Below are 13,439 nucleotides of genomic sequence, written 5' to 3'. Positions count from 1 at the left end.
CCTCTCCAGAACCCCTCCAGTGCCGGGCATGACCAAAACATATGGACATGGTTCGCCGGACGCCCTGAGCACCTTCCACATCTGTCCTCTACCCCAAAAAACCTACTCAACCTCACCCCCGTCAAGTGCGCTCTGTGAACCACCTTAAATTGTATCAGGCTGAGCCTGGCACGAGGAGGAATTAACCCTACCTAGGGCATCAGCCCATAACCCCGCCTCAATCTCCTCCCTCAGCTCCTCCTCCCATTTACCCTTCAGCTCCTCTACCAATGCTTCCCCCTCTCCTTTCATCCCCTGGTATATTGCCGACACCTTGCCCTCCACCCGGTCTTGAATTTCCTGTGCCAGGAGCAACAGGAATTCCCTCACCTGCCGCCTCACAAACGCCCTCACCTGCATGTATCTAAAAGCATTTCCCTGGGGTATCTCAAACTTCTCCTCTAGTGCCCCCAGACTCGCAAACATCCCATCAATGAACGGGTCCCCCATTCTTCTAATCCCCGCCCGATGCCAGCTCCGAAACCCCCCGTCCATCCTCCCCGGGACAAACCGGTGGTTACACCTAATCGGGGACCACACCGAGGCTCCCATTGCACCCCTGTGCCGTCTCTACTGGCCCCAGATCTTTAGCGTTGCCGCCACCACATGACTTGTGGTGTACTTTGACGGCGAGAGCGGCAGCGGTGCCGTCACCAGCGCCCCCAGGCTCGTTCCTTTACAGGACGCCATCTCCAACCTCTTCCATGCCGCCCCCTCTCCCTCCATCACCCACTTACGGATCATCGCCACATTTGCTGCCCAGTAGTAGCTCCCTAAGTTTGGCAGCGCCAACCCTCCTCGGTCCCTACTGCGTTCCAGAAACCCTCTTCTTACCCTCGGGGTCCTATTCGCCCACACAAACCCCATAATACTCCTGCCTACTCTCTTAAAAAAGGCCTTGATGATCACGATGGGAAGGCACTGAAACACAAAAAGAAACCTCGGAAGGACCACCATTTTGACCGACTGCAGTCTACCCGCTAGCGAGAGCGGTAACATGTCCCATCTTTTGAAGTCCTCCTCCATCTGCTCCACCAACCTCGTCAGATTCAGTTTATGTAGGGCCCCCCCAAATCCTGGCTATCTGGATCCCCAGGTACCGAAAGCTCCCCTCCACCCTCCTCAGCGGTAGCTCGCCTATCCCCCGTTAAGTATGTTCAAGGCTCAGGAAGACAGATTTATAATCAAGGGTTATGGGGATAAAACGGGAAAGTGGAATTGAGGATTAGCACGAGATCAGCCATAATCTCATTGAATAGTGGAATAGACTCGATAGGCCGACTACGTCTTACGGTTTACCTCTGCCTTAAAAATATTCAAAAATTATGCTTCCACTACCTTTTGAGGAAGAGAGTTCCAAAGATTCACAACCCTCAGAGAAAATAAATTCTCATCTCTGCCTTGAGTGTCCCCTTATTTTTAAACAGTGGCTCCCTAGCTCTAGATTCTCCCACAAGAGAAAACATCCTCTCCACATCCACCCTGTCAATATCCCTCAGGATCTTATATGTTTCAAATCAAATGACCTCTTACTCTTCAAAACTCTAGTGATCCACGCATAACCTTTCCTCAGAAGACAACTCTCCCATTCCACGTATTGGTCTAGTAAACCTTCTCTGAACTGCTTCCAACACATTGATATCATTCATTAAATACTGTACACCGCACTCCAGATACAAGTACCATTGTTTTCAAAAATGTCGCCAAGGGGCAGCAAGTAGCTGAGAAATAAAAGACGGCCGAGGGTAGATCCTTAGGGAACATCAGAGGGTGATAGTGCAGCGGCAGGAAGAGTAGCCATGGCTGGTGATTCTCTCGTTACAATTAGATAGATAAGAATGGAACCAAGCGAGTTCAGCTTAATGACAGTGGAGAAGTATCAGAAGAGGATGCTGTGGTCGACTGTGTCAAAGGATGCAAATAGATCGGGAAGACAGATTATCGGATCGATTATCTTTGTCACAGTCATATTGGATCTAATTTGATAAGAGCTGGGAGTCTAATTGGAAGGATCCAAACATGGCGTTCAAGGAAAGATGGGCATAGATTTAGAAGCACAACATATTTGACAGCTTTGGAGCAGAATGGGAGGTTGGAGGTGGCGGTCAAGGGTATTTACTTTTAAGGAGGTGGCTAATGATGGCAATTTGAAGAAGAGAGGAATAATAGAAGAGAGAAAATCAGCTAACATGGAGACCAGGAAGGAAGTTGAGTGGTCAGCAGTTTAGTGGGAATAGTATCAAGGAGTCAGGAACTGGGTCTTAGGGACAAATGAGCTTGGAGAGAACACGAAGGGAGATAGGAGAGAAAGAAAATTGCAATGCAAGTTTCGGACTAGGGAATGGGGCGAGCTTCAGAGAACTTTGACCCAGTGGGCTAGAGAAATGGAAGGCGATGGCAGAAGCAACTGGTTGGATGGTTTCAATCTTAGTGACAAAGAGGTCCATTGTGCATCTCATGTTTGTCATTGAAAGTCAGAATAGAGTGGATAGGGGATTTAAGAAGATTTTTTTAAATTTATTTGACCATGAGATGCAGGCATTGTTAGCCAGACCATTATTTATTGCCCATCCCTAATTACATTTGAGACGGTAGTGGCGCAGTCTGTGTGTTGTAGGGACACCCACAATGCGGTTAGGAAGAATGCTCCAGGATTTTGGCCTGCCACAATGAACGCATGGCGGCTGTGTGACTTGGAGGAGAACTTGCCCTCTTAGGTAATGGAGGTTGTGGATTTGGAACGTGATGACGAAGGAGCCTTGGTGCATTGCTGTAGTGCATCTTGCAGATGGTACACATGGCTGCTCCTGTGCGCTGGTGGTGCAGGGACTCAATATTGAAGGTGATGAATAGGGTGGCAGTCAAAAGCGCTGCTTTGTCCTGGATGATGTCAAGCTGCTTGAATGTTGTTGGAGCTGCCCTCATCCAGGCAAGTGGAAAATATTCCATTACGTTCCTGACTTCTGCATTCTACTTTATGGATAGGCTTTGGGGAGACAGGAGGCGAGTTACTCACTGCAGAATTCCCAGCTTCTGACCTGCTATAGTAGCCCTAGTATTTATATGGCTGATCCAGTTCGGACTGGGGAATTCATGGTCAATGGTAACCTCCACAATGTTGATATTGGGGGATCCAGCGATTTTAATGCTATTGAAGTCACGGGGAGATGATTAGATTCCCTCTTGTTGGAGCTGGTCAGTGCTTAGAACTTATGTAGCATGAATGTTTACATAGAATTTACAGTGCAGAAGGAGGCCATTCGGCCCATCGAGTCTGCACCGGCTCTTGGAAAGAGCACCCTACCCAAGGTCAACACCTCCACCCAATCCCCATAACCCAGTAACCCCACCCAACACTAAGGGCAATTTTGGACACTAAGGGCAATTTATCATGGCCAATCCACCTAACCTGCACATCTTTGGACTTGCCACTTATCAGTCCAAGCCTGAATGTTGTCCAAGTCTCTCTGCATATGGACATGGGAGTGTTTCGGTATCTGAGGAGTTGCAAATGGTGCTGAATATAGTGAAATCATCAGCGAACATTCCCACTTCTAAACTTACGAGCGAGGGAAGGTCATTGACTGGATTGCAGAATGATCCTGGAAAAGTAAGAAGTTTTAACAGATAAGAGCAGGAACCCGAAGGTGGTTGAAGTGATCCAGCTAGATCTGGCAGTGAACAGGTAAATCAGTTGTCTGTCATAACCATTCCAATCTGTATCCCCTGGACTTACTGGGCCATACTGGGGAGACATAGCAACAGAGAGTAATGGCATCATTGGGAATTATGGCATCAACGTTGAAGGTGAGGGTGCTGTAGCTATAAGGATGTCATGGTGAATGGAATGAAAAAAGGAGAAGAAATCTCCAAGGTGTTGTACTTGCTAACTGAATGCACCAACTGTCAACATTCAATGTATTTGAAAGGTTTACAGGTCTTGCGTGTGGAAAATGCATTATATCAGGTTTACCTGGCACCTTTCTAAACTTCTAATCATATCATCTGGTTCTGCACAAGTAACTCCTCTGCATCCACTCACCAGATTCCATTTAGGATATTAAATATGTGAACCATGTTCCTCCCTTCAGCCTTTTATTTTGCAAATAAGGACAAGGTGAGGTCTCTGTGCTTCATAGATCAATTATGTAAAGCCTAGTGACACTCTGGCTGTCCCTCGAACCTTTTTACTTGTGCATGCTGACCAAAAGTAGATTTGGTATTAGAAGTGTCATCTCACCAATGCTTCATCAAGTGTGGGCCTCATTCCCTTTCATGTGCTCTATAGAACTACCCAGAAATTCCTTTTCGGCTTTATTATCTTCTCATTTCAACCATATTGCTGCCTTTCACTCTATAATCTATTTGTCTTTTTCATTTTGCCTTTTCTACTTTTTATTCTCAATTCATACCAATCTGATGTTTTGTAATTCCTTCTCATTGTCATCTTGGATCAATTGGTAGCTCTCTCTCAATAATTGGGGATGATGTTACAACAAGGACTACACTTCAAAAGTGCTTAATTGGCTGTGAAACACTTTGGAACATGCTGAACAATTGCCTTTAATTTCTCTTTGCTGTGCACAGCCAACTTGTTCCATCCTTGAAGCTTGTTACTCAGACACACATGCACACACCTTAAAGGGATGTTGCTTATGCGCCTCAATGTTCTGTTCAGGGCACGAACCAGATTGCGGCATGGCCACACACCCATATAGCTTATAAGGAACATCGACCATGTGATAAATGCAAGTCTTTCATTTTCTTTGAGAAGTTGAGTTCAAACCTTCCTGTAGACTTTAGCATACTTCAGTGCAATACTGAGGAAGTGTGCCATCTTCCGGATGCAATGTCAAACTGTGATGATGTCAGTTTGTGGGATTTTTGTTGTACACTAATCAGCTTCCATATTTCTCTTCATTATAACAGCAGTTGCACTTTTAAACTCATTCGCTTGGCTGTGAAACACTTCCACAAGTTCTGAAAATATTGACGGTGGTATAGAAACAAGAGTTCTTCTGTCGTTTCTTGTCTTTTGCAGATCCTACCTACTTTTTGTTTAAATGTGAAATCATCTTGTTCCTTTTTTACTTCCTCTTTAACATTGTTGCAACCAAAGAGGCCATCAAAGGGGATTACCAAGCAACAGATGTGAGGATTGAAGAAACATAAATAAACTTTGTTTTTCCATCAAACTCACAATATGTCAGGATCCCATAAGCAAAGTGACATCTTTTTAAAAAGGCAATGCCACAAGGCACCTCAGAGAAAAAAAACAATGACAAGCAACAGTGAATGTGCATTTATATAGCACCTTTCACATCCTTAGAACATACCAGAGTGCTTAACTGACACTGGTGGCACGGTGGCTAGCACTGCTGCCTCACAACACCAGGGACCTGGGTCCGATTCCAACCTCAGGTAACTGTGTGGGGTTTGCACGTTCTCCCATGTCTGCGTGGGTTTCCTCCGGGTGCTCCGGTCTCCTCCCACGGTCCAAAGATGTGCAGGTTAGGTGGATTGGCCATGCTAAATAAAATTGCCCCTAGGGTGGAGTTTCTGAAGTAGGTGGGGGATTGGGCTTAGGTAGGGTGATCTTTCGAAGGGTCGATGCAGACTAGATGGGCCGTCTGGCTTCTTTCTGCACTGTAGGGATTCTATGAAATACTTTTGCAATAAATTTGTTATTGCTTTGTATGCAATAGATGAGGAAATAAAAGAGATTTAACATGCAGTTAAAGTGATGGATTTGAAGATGTTTTTGAAGGAGCTCGTGGAGCGAATTTTGGAGTGTAGGATCTAGCTACCTGGAGACTATCTCCCAATGGTGGAGGAGAGGGAAGGATGCATGGTTAAAAAATTCCCATGAGAAAAATTGGAAGAAATGGATTGAGATAGAAACATCAAAATTAGGAGCATGAGTAGTCCATTCAGCCCTTTGAGCCTGCTCCGCCATTCAACAGGATTTTGTAAAAATAATTTTGTCAGATGTGGGCATCGCTGGCTAGGCCAGCAATTATTGCCCTTCAGAAGGTGGTGGTGAGCTGCCTTCTTGGGCCCTGGGGATGTAGGTACACCTATAGTACTGTTTGGGAGGGAGTTCCAGGATTTTGACACAGCGACAGTGAAGGAACAGCGATATATTTCCAAGTCAGGATGATGTGAGTGGCTTGAACGGGCACCTCCAGGTGGTGGTGTTCCCAGATATCTGCTGCTCTTGTCCATCTAGATGGATGTGGTCATGGGTTTGGAAGGTGCTGCCTAAGGAACCATGGCAAGTTCCTTCAGTGCATCTTGTGGATGGTAAGCATGGCTGCCACTGTTCATTGGTGGTTGAGGGTTTGAATGTTTGTGGAAGGGGTTGCAATCAAGCAGGTTGCTTTGTCCTGGATGGCCTTGAGCTTCTCGAGTGTTGTTGGAGCTCCACTCACACAGGCAAGTGGAGAGTATTCCATTACACTCCTGACTTACGTCTTGTAGATGGGCAGGCTTTCCGGGGTCAGGCGGGAAGTTATTCGCAGCAGGATTCCTAGCCTTTGACCTGCTCTGGTAGCCACAGTGTTTATTCGGCTAGTCCAGTTCAAGTCCTGGTCAATGATAACCCCAGGATGTTGATAGTGGTGGATTCGGCTATGGTAATGCCATTGAATGTCAAGACCTCTCTTGTTGGAGATGGTCATAACCTGGCACCTGTGTGCCGTGAATGTTGCTTGCCACGTGTCAGCTCAAGCCTGGATATTGCCCAGGTCTTGCTGCATTTGAACATGACTTCTTCAGTATTGGAGGAGTCGTAAATGGCTGATCCTCAATCTCAATGCCATATTCCCGTTTTCTCCCATACCCCTTGATGCCATTAATCTAGATGTGCAGGTGGAAAGAGTTACACAGCCTTAAAATTCTCTCTTTGGTTCCAAATTCCTCTATGGCCTCAGCTGCTCTATCTCAACCTTTTTCTGGCCCTACAACCTACCAGAATTCTGTGCTTTCGTCCAATTCTGGCCTCCTATGCATTCCGATTTTAATTATCCTAGCCTTCAACTGCTGAGGCCCAGAGGCTCTGGAATTACCTCCCTAAACTTCTCTGCCTTTCCACCTCTCTTTCCTCCTTTACAACGTGACTTCAGACCTGCCGCATGGTGGCAGAGTGCTTAGCACCGCTGATTCACAGCACCAGGGACCTGGGTTCAATTCCGGTCTCAGGTGACTGTCTGTGTGGAGTTTGCACATTCTGTGGGAATCCCAAAACTTGATTTACGCCGGTATGATTTCCGTTACGATTGTCCACGTACCCTGCCAATGATGCAAAGGTAAAGGGGAATCCCAACACCATTCAAATACATTTAAATGCAATTATTAGGCCTTTACACCTGATGGTCTCCCCCCAACCCATTAGATTGACCCACACCAGGCATCGCGCAGTGTGCAACTGGCAAGCAGAATCTGCCAGAGTTCAGGTAAGTGCTTGGCGGGCGGAACGGTGGTGCAGTGGTTAGCACTACTGCCTCACGGCACTAAGGACCTGGGTTCAATACTGGTCACTGTCTATGTGGAGTTTGTACATTCTCCCAGTGTCTGCGTGGGTTTCACCCCCACAACCCAAAGGTGTGCAGGTTAGGTGGATTGGCCATGATAAATTGCCCATTAGTGTCCAAAGGTTAGACGGGGTTACAGGGTTAAGGGGATAAGGCGGGGGAGAGTGCCTAGATAGGGTGCTCTTTCAGAGGGCAGTTACAGACTCGATGGGTCGAATGGCCTCCTGCTGCACCATCGGGATTCTATGGACAAAACCTACCTTTTTGACAATATTTTAGGTCATCTGCCCTAATATTTCCTGATGTGCTCAATAACACTCCTGTGATTCACCTTGAGACATTTTACGACATTAATGATGCTAAATAAATGCAAGTTGTTGTTACATAGCAATATGAGGTTTAGTGTCACAGAAGAATGTATAAACATGGATTTCGAATCAATGCATTGCCTCTTAAGGAGCTAAACGAGTGAAAGTCATAAATGACAGATGTGATAGGTGAATAAACCTTACTGACAGACAGGATGAAAGCTGCAAAGCTTGAAAGGTTGCAGTTTATATCAAGTCCAGCTTTGAAGGCCAGCAATGATAACATTGAAGAAATCAAACACAGAAGCCACAAAACATAGATAAGAATTCCAGCAGGAGTGAGAATGACTCATGGTGCTGATGGGCAATGTTGGGACCAAGCAGTTGTTAGAGATAAATAAATTATATAGAGAAATTGAAGTCTATCTAAGTGTTGAAGAACACAAAGTTGTACAATATGAATTTAAGCTTGATTGAGAGCAACTAGGCAGAGGATCAGCTTCAGTCTTGTCAATATTAAATTGGAGAACGATGGACTGCATTCACAACTAAATATCTGGCAAGCAAACTAATAATAGTGTTGGCCATAGAGCTACGGGTGAGAGTAAAAGAAGTAGAGTTGAATGTCATCAGCATACATATAGGGGGAGCTGAACCCATGCCCAAGTATAATGTTGTTATTCATTACAATTATTAAGTAAAGATGTGGTTTTAATAAAACCAGCAGGAGAATGGCACAAATAATCCAGCAATTTGTGGCAATTCATAATTCATGAGGCACCTCTACAGTGCCATAAGTTGCTGACTGATTTTCACATGTCATTCAGAAGTCTTTTCTTGAAGCAAATTCAGGCTCATTATTTCCATTTGTGACTATGGAAAATATCAGAGCTATTTCAACCTTTTTATCCACTTGTAGCTGTCACTGAGCCACACAATTCCCTATTGCCATTAAGATTTCTAGGCTACCTGCTCTCAAGCATCCATCGATTTTACTCTTCACGAGAGAACACAAGACAGCATCTTCAACATCTTCCTTCATATTTTATACTCCATTTCAGAAAGATACTCTGTACACCACCTCCTCAAAGCAGTGCATCGGAAACTGGTGGCTCAGCACCTGGGGGCTGGGGGGCAGGAGTATGGGATTTTCATCCATCCATGGGTAGTTTCAAGACACAATGGATTCTGATGAAAGGTTACATTAACTCTCCACAGAACAGTCTTTTTTTCTATTTATTCATGGGACGTGGGTGTCACTGGCTGGGCCAACATTTATTGCCCATCCCCAATTGCCCTTGAACTAAGTTGACTTGCTCAGCCATTTCGTAGGGCATTTGAGAGTCAACCACATTGTTGTGGTTCTGGAGTCACATTAGTAAACCAGATGGGTTTTTACAACAATCGATGATGGTTTCATGGTCATCTAATTCCAGGTTTTTATTGAATTTCAATTTCACCATTTGTCACAGTGAGATTCAAATCCCAGTCCCCAGAGAATTAACCTGGGTCTCAGGGTGGCATGATAGGACAGTGGGAGCCGGGTTCGATTCCCGGCTTGGATCACTGTCTGTGTGGAGTCTGCACGTTCTCCCAGTGTCTGTTTCCGCCCGGTGCTCCCATTTCCTCCCACAAGTCCCGAAAGACGTGCTTGTTAGGTGAATTGGACATTCTGAATTCTCCCTCAGTGTACCCGAATAGGCGCTGGAGTGTGGTGACTCGGCAATGTTTACAGTAACTTCAATGCAGTGTTAATGCAAGCCCACTTGTGGCACTAATCAAGATTATTATTACTAGTCCCAGGACAATATATCACGACGCCACCGCCTCCCCAAATGATACCTGACCTGCTGTAAACAGAATTTTCTGCATGGGGTTTAATGTAATGGAAGAATGTATAAACATGGATTTCGAATAGATGCATTGCTGTTTTTATTTCAGATTTAAAGTATCTGCAGTATTTTGCTTCTGTACCCATTGCCATCCAACTAATTCAGATTAACAATTGAACATAAATATAAACATAGATATTAATTATACAGACGTACATTTGTACGAACATACATACAAATTAGGAGCAGGACTAGGCCATTCAGCCCCTTGAGCATGCTCGGTCATTCAAGAAGTAATCTCAACTCCACATTCCTGCCTAACCCGATAATCTTTCACCAGCTTGCTTATAACCCAAGGTCACTGAAGATCAAGTCCCTAGATTTTCCTCATACTCATTTCAATATCAAATGAAATGCATAAATAGCATAATAATGAACTGAAAGTTATCTATTTCTGAAATTTATTCAAGATCATTAAATTTCATGTTTAAATGACAAAATTGCCCAGCAATAATCAATGATACAAAAGCAAAGTAAATATGAAGAAAATCCAAAGTGAATTGAGAACATATACACGCTCAAAAAACCTAATCTGATCTAATTCCTAAAATAGTAAAGTTATGTGTTAACTGAATACTTAGCTCCACCTTGAGCTCAATATGCGGTACTGCTAAACAGACACCAGAAATGTTCCTAAACAGGGCCCCTGTGAACATGGCCATAAATAACACAAGACAATGTGGAACCTGTGAGGGACATTAGGATTTTAAACTTTTGGCATTATACAAGCGTCAGAAATACAACTACAGGCTCAGTCCAGTTTATGAGCTCATTCCTGGGCTTGAGCCCACAACCATCAGAAGTGAGGGTGCTACCTGCTGAGCTGTGTTTCAAGAAATAACTGTTCACAAAGCTAACTAAGTAATAAAAAGAGAACATACTAATGTGGAAATAGTAACTAAAAAATGGTGAACAAAAACTGATATAGGATTCGATTTGGGTTTATTGTCACCTGTACCGGGGATATAATGAAAAGTATTGTTCGGCGTACAGATTGTTCCACACATGAAAAAAGATAGGACTTTTGATAGATACACAATGTAAATGCATAGACACAAACATCGAGTGAAGCATGCGGAGTGTAGTACTGTTCAGTAGAGAAGATGTGTGAAGAGATTAGTTCAGTCCATAAGAGGGCCATTCAGGAGTCTGGTAACAGCGGGGATGAATCTGTTAGTGCATGTCCTCAGACTTTTGTATCTCCTGCCCGATGGAAGAGGTTGGAAGAGAGAATAACCCAAGTGGGAGCGGAGACACCCACCAGTTGGTCCGCGCAGGATCTGAGTGTACGGCCAGGGACTCCGTCAGGACCCGTTCCTTTCCACGGTTCACTTTCAAGAAGACCGATCAGACTTTGGAAGCTGTGACAGGAGGTATAGGTGTGTCCGAGGCTGCTGTGGCAGTTGACAAGGGTTTGTTGATTTCTTGCTCGAAACGAGCATAGAATGCATTGTGTTAAACGGGAAGCAATGCATTTCTAGCCCATTATGGTGTTTAAGCCTTGCCACAACCAACAAGAGTCCATGTTGTTAGTCTGTGACTCTAGCTTAGTTTGGTATTGTCGTTTGGCGTCCCTGATGGCTTTGAGGAGGTTGTACCTGGGTTTCTTGTGCAGGTCAGGGTCGCCTGTCTTGAACGCCTCAGACCTGGCCTTCAGTAGGGAGTGAATCTCCCGATTAAACCATGGTTTCCAGTTGGGGAACGGACGTACTACCTTCTCTAGCATGCAATCTTCTACGCACTTGCTGATGAAGTCTGTGATGGTGGTGGCATACCCATTTAGGGTGGCTTTGAGTTCTTGAATATGGACCAGTCCACTGACTCCCAAGCGTATGTAGCATCTTCAGGTCACTTTTTAAATGACAGTCAGATACCAAGGAAATGCAAAGGTCAATTTTTGCACTGCAGGGTCTGACAAACAAAATGGTGACCATCAGATCATTTTTTAAAAATGTTGATTGAGCAATAAGTATTAGGCAGGGGACCAAAGATCTCTTAAACGAAAAGCAATATACTACAGACGCTGGAAATCAAAATAAATCCAGAAAATATTGAAAATGCTCAGCAGAACAGGCAGCATCAGTGGAGAGAGAAACAGAGTTAACGTATCAGGTCAATCATGACCTTTTCTGATTCACAGTTGAACTGATCCTTTCATGACACACACTTTCCAAAAGATTTTACTGAATAGTAATCAACAATCAGAACAGTGCTCTGCCACCATAAGTTCAGTCCATTCAGAATAACTGGTAATTGAATCTGGTACATGAATGACTCAGCAACCTATAACTATCTTTTTGTGAGGGCCACGAAGAATCCAGCACGAGTTTGAAGGATACAAAGTAATAACATTTATTTACAATAACATATATTTATATATAAAACAGCAGCAGCAACTTCCCTTGCTGCACATTCCTTCCTGCTGGTTCCAAACTGGCCAGCTTTATTTATACTTGGAGTTTACTAATGGTTTCTCCACCCCCCTCATTGGGGAAGCTCATACTCCCACAGGATTGTGGGATTGTCATTAGTCCCCAGCCAATGGTAAGCAGGCAGGTTATAACACATCTCAATCAAGAGTCCTTGCACAAGCTTTCTCAAATAGTCTTATCCATATTGGAATTCATTTTTCAAAACTGTTATGATTATGAGCAACTTCATCATAGATTATCATAGAATTTACAGTGCAGAAGGAGGCCATTCGGCCCATCGAGTCTGCACCGGCTCTTGGAAAGAGCACCCTACCCAAGGTCAACACCTCCACCCTATCCCCACAACCCAGCAACCCCACCCAACACTAAGGGCAATTTTGGACACAAAGGACAATTATCATGGCCAATCCACCTAACCTGCACATCTTTGGACTGTGGGAGGAAACCGGAGCACCTGGAGGTAACCCACGCACACACGGGGAGGATGTGCAGACACCGCACAGACAGTGACCCAAGCCGGAATCGAACCTGGGACCCTGGAGCTGTGAAGCAATTGTGCTATCCACAAGGCTACCATGCTGCTGCAGGAAGTACACAAGTCACCCAGTACACACAGAATGGAACGGTTTGCCTCGGAGTTCAAAAACCTGGGGGAAACCACTCGTTTAAAATAAACTTACATTTCAAATTATTCCATTTACAGCACCAATAAAAATGGTAAAAACAGAAATGAATACGATTCAATTCTTTATTCTCTTATCAGCTATTCTCTCAAGTGGAGGTTATTGAAATCCTTCAGCACAACAGGAAAAATTAGTTTGAATGCAAGGCTGCTGAAACTTTAGTCAATGCAATGTGAGGAACTATAACAGTGCTCAAAGTAGATTAGTTTTTTTAAAAGACCTGTGAGCAGCACGTGGGGCGTCATAAGAAGCATCATCTTTAGAGGAGCTTTTCCAGGAGCTACTGGACTTCGAATCTCCTGCACCCAGCTCCCCTGTCACCCAGTCTGGTACTCCCGCAGCTTGGTGATCAAGTGGTTTTGCAAAACTGGGCTCATCAAAGTAGATTGACTGCAATTAATAAAACAAACAACAGAGTTGGTTACTGGGACTTCCTGCACCAAAAAGACAGAAAAAAAGAGATTACACCCTCCATCAACCAGTAATTTCCACTCCAAACTCAGGAGAAATAACACTTGATCATGATACCATGCATTTTCTTTTCATTTCACTG

General features: G+C 44.4%; 1 protein-coding gene across 10 annotated transcripts in view; it reads right to left on the bottom strand.

The window, feature by feature from the left end:
- Nucleotides 1-13,439, bottom strand: part of cep112 (centrosomal protein 112) — an 804,780-nt gene that overhangs the window by 737,905 nt on the left and 53,436 nt on the right. For all 10 annotated transcript variants that reach the window (XR_011936273.1, XM_072483741.1, XM_072483748.1 and 7 more), the window contains exon 4: nt 13,107-13,276. Coding sequence is in view for 9 of the 10 variants with exons in the window: in XM_072483741.1 (XP_072339842.1) it covers nt 13,107-13,276 (170 nt within the window). In the remaining variant the exon portion in view is untranslated. The remainder of the gene's footprint in view (nt 1-13,106; nt 13,277-13,439) is intronic.

Source organism: Scyliorhinus torazame, chromosome 18 (assembly GCF_047496885.1).
Source record: "Scyliorhinus torazame isolate Kashiwa2021f chromosome 18, sScyTor2.1, whole genome shotgun sequence".
Lineage (NCBI taxonomy): Eukaryota > Metazoa > Chordata > Chondrichthyes > Carcharhiniformes > Scyliorhinidae > Scyliorhinus > Scyliorhinus torazame.
The sequence above is the reverse complement of the archived record's forward strand: the minus strand, read 5'-3'. Positions and strand labels throughout refer to the sequence as shown.